The sequence below is a fragment of the Vitis vinifera genome, chromosome 9 (genome assembly GCF_030704535.1).
Source record: "Vitis vinifera cultivar Pinot Noir 40024 chromosome 9, ASM3070453v1".
Lineage (NCBI taxonomy): Eukaryota > Viridiplantae > Streptophyta > Magnoliopsida > Vitales > Vitaceae > Vitis > Vitis vinifera.
Window position 1 is genome coordinate 13,538,549 of NC_081813.1, and position 7,820 is coordinate 13,546,368.

General features: G+C 30.7%; 1 protein-coding gene across 1 annotated transcript; it reads left to right on the top strand.

Annotated features, from left to right (window-relative positions):
* The first annotated feature begins 641 nt into the window (after window positions 1-641).
* On the top strand, window positions 642-2,028 carry LOC100253325 (uncharacterized). Its single transcript, XM_059739672.1, has one exon. It carries the CDS (start codon window positions 705-707, stop codon window positions 1,038-1,040), a length of 336 nt encoding a protein of 111 aa, XP_059595655.1. The 5' UTR covers window positions 642-704; the 3' UTR covers window positions 1,041-2,028.
* The last annotated feature ends 5,792 nt before the right edge of the window (window positions 2,029-7,820 follow it).

Here is a 7,820-nt window from a genome sequence, read left to right on the forward strand (position 1 = left end):
AAAAAACTAATGAACACAGCTTTTACTTATACTTTAAAAGTTGTTTATTATTTTACTTTATTTTTAAAAACTAAAAATAGAGAATAATGACCAAACATTGTTATAAATTTTTAAAAATTATTTTCTATTTTTTTTAAAAAAAATTATTTTTAAAAGCAAAAAAAAATGTGTTTAAAAACTTCTTCAAATAAGCTCTTAAATTTATCCCTTGAGAATATCTTTCTGGTAAAAAAGAAGATAGAATTCCTACTTATTTAAGACTTAATCAAACCAATCGTTGCACTCTCCTAAATCCTACCATTCTACTCTATAATTTTGATTTTCTTATATAAAGTAAATTGATTTTTTATATGTGATTTTTTAATATTTTTACATTATACCATTTTTTTAAATATAATCCAATATTAAAAAAACAAATTTAATGTAAAAATACTAAACTCGTATTTTTTTTTTAAAATAAATAAATATAAAAATGTTAAACTCATCTTTTTAATTTAATATAAAAAGCAAATTGACTTTTTTTTTAAATGGAAAAAATAAATTGACTTTCATAGGATATTTGCTTACATAAGTACATCTCAAAACTTACTTCCTCTTTTATATATATATAACTTAGTAGGTTTTTCAAGTAAAAAAAAAAAGGGAAAACAAAAATTGATCCGAGGCAGGAAATGCTGGAAACGGAAAGTTGAAAACGATGCTCCATGGAAAACGGTGACGATTGGGTAGCTGTAGACAAAGTGTACCACATCCTCTTCTGCTCCGCCCTCACTCTCATCTTCTCAGCCCTCGCCAACAGAACTCGTTACCCCTTTCTCCGTCGCTACTCCGTCTGGGTCGCCTCCATCCTCTCTCTCGCCACCGGCGCCGCCAAGGAAGTCGCTGACGAGATCGGCTTCTTCAAGTCTGCCGGCGCCTCCCCTAAAGACGCTCTCGCCGATCTCCTCGGCGTTCTAATCGCTTGCCTCGCTCTTTCTCTGCGGAAATCCTCACGTCGCCCCGATCCCATGGATCAAGTTCCAGGAGTCTCGCTAGTCTGAGTCCAACCGAGCCTTTTCAGGTCAGTTTGAGCGTACGAATCGAGTCTATTTGATTCCCGAGAAAGTGTAGGAGAAGGAAATAAATGAAAACAAATGTTGGATTCCGCTTTGTTTTCAATTTCTCCACTTTTTTTAGTGCCATATTTTCCAGCTGGTGAAGAATCATTGTTTACTTAGAATGTTATTCATTGTGCTTTGATTGATTGTCTAATCGGCTTCATGTGATGTGTTCTCTTATATCGGATATATCAGATACTTCAATAGATGCTTTTGAATTCGTTTAGAGCAATTGGTTGAAAGGATTGAGTTGTGCTAAGAAAGGACCTCTTGAAGAAGGCCCTCATTTTATTAGCATTTCTGGTTAATCATATAATGCATAAAACATAATTATTGTACTTCTATGAAGTCATTTAAAGCATTTGATATGAGCATATACTGGAGAAGAAGCATGATAAACTTAGTACCCTTTTGGAGGAAGTTTCTTCACTAAAATGTTTGAGTGAGAGCATGAGGATTTGCTTGCAGACTCCAGACTGTTGAGGGGTTTTTCCAACATTGTTGAAGTCAGAATTGTGGAGGTCGTGAATTTGGAAATATAAGTAGTGAAAACCCCATTGTAGAGTTGAAAGGCTTTTGAGGCCTTGATGAAGGAAGTATTTAATCATAGCTTCTCATAGGATGTTGAGTTGCTGCAAAGATCTTGATATCTGAAAGTGCATGGAACATGAAGTAAAGCATCAAGTCCTTAGAAGCTCAGATCTGACGAGTCAAGATTCATTTCTTAACCATTACATAATTTTTGAATTATTTTTTGTATTGCCTCTTGCTTGTACAAATATCAGTACTTGGTGGCCTCTTTTTTTTTTTTTTGGGTATGGGAAGCTTAAACAACTTGCCAAATCTTTCCAATCTGTTTTTCATTTTGATTTATGTGAAATCTTGTTTTTTGAGTTTATTGTACTAATCTCAAGCTAAGTATTGCCAGCTATCTCTTCAATAGTTCTTCTGTGGCAGTATGATTTACTAAATTTATGTCCTACAGAGAAGAAACCGTGGATGGACAAGCTACAAGTGTTACAGAAACTGGCATCTACACAAGGATAATCGGCTAGGATTTTCAAAGCCATTTCAGATCCACCTACAACCAGCTTGCAACGTTTGAAGGTAATATTTTCTTTGATGATGGTTGTTGGACCTTGGTATGATGTCTCATCTCCCACTTTAAACAAATTACAATGGTCAATTAGTCTTTGAAAAAATATTTTGACCATTTTTTTATTTGTTTTGTAGTTCTGATTTTAATTTAGAAAATTTAAAATTTAATATTGTGAGGTTTTCTATTTCTTCTTTGTTGGTCCCATTAACACAAAGATCAGAATGTTTCAAGAATCAAATTGATCTGTAGATAATCAGCAATTTCCAATTCGTGTTCCATGCAACTTTAATTGATGACTTAATTTGTTAGAGCAGGAAATTGATGAGCTATCCTCAGTATTGCTCATATCATACCTTGTTTACATCTCTCATTTTCTGATTAGAGGGTTTGGACATCTTCCCCTGGTCTATTTTCTTCTCAATCTTTGTTTTCTGCTGTTGCAATTATTGATTCTCCAGTGCCTTTTCAGGGGGCAATTTCATTTAGAATTCTGAAGTTCATCAGAAGTTAGAGCTTTTCCTTGTGTAGACGCTATGAAAGGGTTAATACCATTGAATGGTTGTAGGCTAGAGGCCTTCCATTACCTATAATCCTGAGGATTGTGTTCTCAGCTTAGACAACAGTGACACAGCTGACCACTCCTTTCTACTATGCCCTGTGTGGTTTATGAAAATATTTTGCTCAAGGAGGCAGGCTTGCCTTGTGCCTTCCCCTCATGGATGTTGCTCAGATGAGCCAAACCAGGTGTGGATGGTTTGGTTAGAGATTTTAGAGTGCAGGCAGATCCTGGAGGTTGTTTACTACCTTACTTCATTATGGGCTTTAATTCTACTTGGTTCTTGGATACCTCTAGGCATGATTTAAACCATATCAAAGAAAGGCATGTAGTACTAAAGCTGGTAATAGGCATGGTTCAAAGTCGTGGTATTGGTCATTGACTCAAAGGCTCCCGAGGTGCATTGATCTCGGTGTCTTGGCTTGGTGTCGGATGATACTCAAAATAAAATAGTTCAAAAGTTCAAAAAATTCTAATAATATTATGAATTTTTTAGAAAAATAAATATAATTAAATAAGCTTAAAAAACTAATCAAACAAAATTTTCTCAAATTTAACATTATTTAAATAGTTATAAAATATTGGTAGAATGTAATTTATGATAATATTAAGAATTAAACATGATTTTATTTCAAATACAATGATATTTTTACTAAAAGGCATATAATTCAATCATCAATTCCATTTTTACTTTTGATTATGTGATTACAACATTTTATGTTTAAATATAGAATTAAAAATATATTTGTCAAACCAAGTACAATATATTGTTAATTAAATATTTTAATATTTTAATATAATAATAAATTGATTGGTTTCAATATATTGTTAATAATAAATAAATATACCATATATGCTACCATTACCATATAAAATAATACAATACTTAAACTAATATAATTTATACCACACCATTAACATATAAAATAATAAACTATTGTCATATAAAATAATTGATTATAAAATATGATAATATATTACCTTGGATTAATGCAATTCATATTGATTCATACTACATTAATATATAAAATGATAAAATATAGAGTTAACATGACTATCTTCTTCAAATCGCCAATTCACCATAATGCACACCTATGGGAAGAGAGAAAAGGGTTGACAAAAGCAAAGAAAGAGATAAGGGCAGTTGTGTTAGCTTGTATACCCACACCCATGACACCAAAGACCCAAAATAGAGAGACGAGAGACCAAAGGCAAGGATCGTCAATGGAGGAAATCCATATGATGTCTCTCAAGTCTCAACCTCCTCTTCTTATACACTTCCAGATTTAGTCATGGGTAATCTTTCTTCCTCTTCATCATGGGTCATGGGTTTTGATTCTTGGAAAGCCATTCCTTTTGAAGAAAATCTTTGATTTTTCATAGATTTTTAGGTTGGATCTTGTTTTGTTGTTGATTTGCTTGTGATTTGAAGTGAAACAAATGATTTCTTTCAATAACTTGGACAGTTCAATCGAGCCCTTGAGATCTCGATCAAGTCAACCGAGTTTAAATGGGTCTTAATCGAGTCTAAATCTGAGATGGTATCAGGTATCGAACTTGACACGAAGAGGGCCAAAGTGGATACAACTCGGTCGATACTTTGAACCATGATGTATAGAGAGTTCGAACCCTCTGCATCTTCACCCCTATGTTTGCATCTTTATATGGTTGTTTCATCTTTAGTTTAGAGCTTTCAAAAAAGGGAATAGGTGTTTGGTGGGGTGTATGAATTATGGGTATTTGATAGGATGGAATTTGGGTATTTGTCTTTAAGTGAATAATGAGTTTTTGGTGAGCATTTACATTTAAATGGATAATGGAAATTTAAAATGAATAATGAATATTTGGTTTTACATCAAATAAATGGGAAATGGATATTGATATAAAAATTAAAATTAATGAATAGATGTATAAGAAAAAATATTCATTTTTAAATATGCTCATTCAAATAAAAATTTCGTGTTAGTCTACATATGCTTTGAAAGTCCCCCCCAGAAATCAACTTTGACTAAAAATTCCATGCAGTGTAAAGTTTTGTATTGCTGCAAAGGTTGTTTAATCTGAGGAAAAGTAGCAAGAAATGGGGCATTTGTCTCAGATTTAACCATAGAATAGAAGGTTTGTTTTGTTCACAAGAGGCTGCTGTTTTATCTTTTGTGTGTTGATAGCCTTCATATGATCTCAACTGGACCGCAAATGATGTGTTTTCCTTCTTTAATTGCAATGATATATATATATTCTTTCTTTAAACCATCTTCGACAAATACCTGAGATTACTAAACTCTTCTTAGTATATCAAAATTTGCTCGAGATACTAATGTCTTCTTTGAATTTCATGCTAATTCATGCTTTGTCAAGGATCAGGTTTCTAAAACAATTCTACTGGAAGGAGAGCTTAAAGATGGACCATATGTGTTTGACCAATCTCAAGTAGATCCCTCAAAAGAATGGTTGTCTTATTTTTCTGTTTCAGTTGCTCCATTCAATCCACACTTGGCCATCACTCACATCTAGGAGCACAAGCCTTTAGTTTTTGCTTCTTCTATAATCATCCTTCATGTATGTCGGTATATGAACTTTGACACAATAGATTAGGCTATCATTAGAAAATTGTAAAATTCGTTTTGTCAAATTGTAAATTTTTCCAGTTTCAATTTCAATAAAGATTGTTCCCATCTTAGAAACAGAATATACTCAACTTTGCAACTATTCCTTTCAGATTTGTAGGGTCCTTCACCCACCCAATCTTCTAGTGGTTATAGATATTATATGCTCATCTGGATTCACTTGAATCTATCTGTTGAGAAATAAATCAGATGCTTTACAGACCTTTATTTAATTTCAAAAATCAGGTTGAACTATTGTTAGGATGTAAGATTAAAAATATAGGTTATATTTTAAATCTATTACTCTTATTGTTAACATAATATTAATATTTCTTTGATAGGAAATATATTAATAAATTAATAATAAATACATATTTACGCATCTTTTTATAATATATAAATTAATAATAAATTCAGATTCATATATCTTTGAAATAGTTAAAATATATAGGTTCTATTTTAAATTTATTAATCTTATTGTTTACATAATATTAATATTTCAACAATAAATATATATTCACATATCTTTGAAAATAAAAAAATTAATAATAAATGTATATTCATTAGGGGCAAAGCTTTTGGTTTTTTTATATTATCAAAGAGTTGAACAATGAAAATAGATGGCAAATATCCGATCGAAATTAATCGGATCATGTAGGAACAAGGTTCGAGTCTACCGGTCTGTTAAGATGCCTCAGTTGCATACATTATTGCACGTCCACTTGACACCTATCATAATGATAAACGACTCGTCTCACGGTGACCTTCTTTTGAATTCTCAAAACCTTTGTCGCTCCACCCCTAAAGGGATAGAGAACCCATCGTTGTCTCAGTTGTGCTATCAGAGGCTTTGGCCAAGTCGGAATAGGAGAAACATGAGGGAGATACAGTGCCACATAATTTTTCATGAGGAGTTCCTTTCCTTTCCTGCTATTGATTCTTTCAAATTTATTAAGATCAATTTTAATTAATGTAGCTAAAGAGACAACCATAACTAATTTGTAAGTTGCAACATCCCATGATAGAGCAAGATCTGAAATTTGTCCACCTAAGATGGGATTTGGAATTCCTAAATATTAACAACTGAAAGTCATTTAATAGACTTTTTGGTTCCCATAGATGACAACATATCTAAAAGATCCTCATCAATAATTTTCAAAGAAAAAAAATCTTATTCTCTCCTATTTTACACCTTATCTTTTCCCATATTTTAAATTTTTTTTATTTCATCTTCTTTATAAGGTGAAGCATAGGATCACGTAGTGTTCTACAAATCTCATAACTCTCAATAAGACCATTCAAGACAAATTGGAAATTATTTTGATAGAATAATAATATTCACTTTCATGTAACACACTTTATTATTTCCAAGATTTTCTTTAATTCTTCCTTTTAGAGTTCACCATCGGATCATGAAGTTCCATGTTTCCAACCGTCATTCTCACACAAGGATATATATGCTTTCTTAGTCAATCAATTCAAATCCGCATATGTTTTTTTATAAGAGAGTTTTTTTTAATCATAAAATCAAACACCCATAACAAAAATTAAAATTTTAGTTATCAGAAAATTTGAGGGAAAATACAAAAAAAATATATATATAAAAGAAAAATAGAAAAAAATCAAAAGTGAAAGAAGATAAAAAAAAAAAAAAAGGATTAAATTCAATAAATTATTTTTATTTACTACTTAAAACTTAATTTTAAAATGTATAAGTTTTTAATTAATTTTAATTATATTTGATTTTCTTTAGTATTTGTTGTAAGATAATTACACATTCAATATTTTTTCTTTTTTTAAACAAACATAATCTTAAAGACTAAACATTTAACATATATATATATATATATAGAGAGAGAGAGATCCAAAGTATTTTCTAGAATCAAACATAACATAATCTTAGAGAGAGAGGAGGCGGAGGGAAGACCCTCTTTCCAAGATGAGTTACATAAAATAAATAAATAGATGAAATGTTGAAAAGAAATATCAAAATTATTTGAATGTTTGAAACCTATCGTCATTTTCAACCTTCATAATCCTTACATGAATACATATACACATGGATTAAAATATCGTGATATTTTGGCGATATATCGCCCAAAAATATCAAGTATCGATGGACCTCAACACAATACATGGGGGAGAAATATCGGCCGCCAAAAGGTTTGCAATGTATTGTGCCAACCACTGGGGCAATCCATAAACTACACCAAATACATATATACTCAAATTCAACATATAAACATATTTTTTTAAAAATGTTTTAAATAACAAATTAATTATAATTATTTTATAATTAAATGAAATTTTTTTATCTATTTGAATAACAAAAATATTAAATTATCATGATAATTTTCTTCACAGTGTTTTTAATATCATTAATATATTAATTAATATTATCATTTATTTTATATCATTTAATACAATTGAATTAAATGAATTATAATTTTAATATTAAATAT

What these genes read in the sequence shown, in the direction of transcription:
- LOC100253325 (XM_059739672.1), top strand. Translation starts at nt 705, where the DNA reads ATGGAAAACGGTGACGATTGGGTAGCTGTAGACAAAGTGTACCACATC.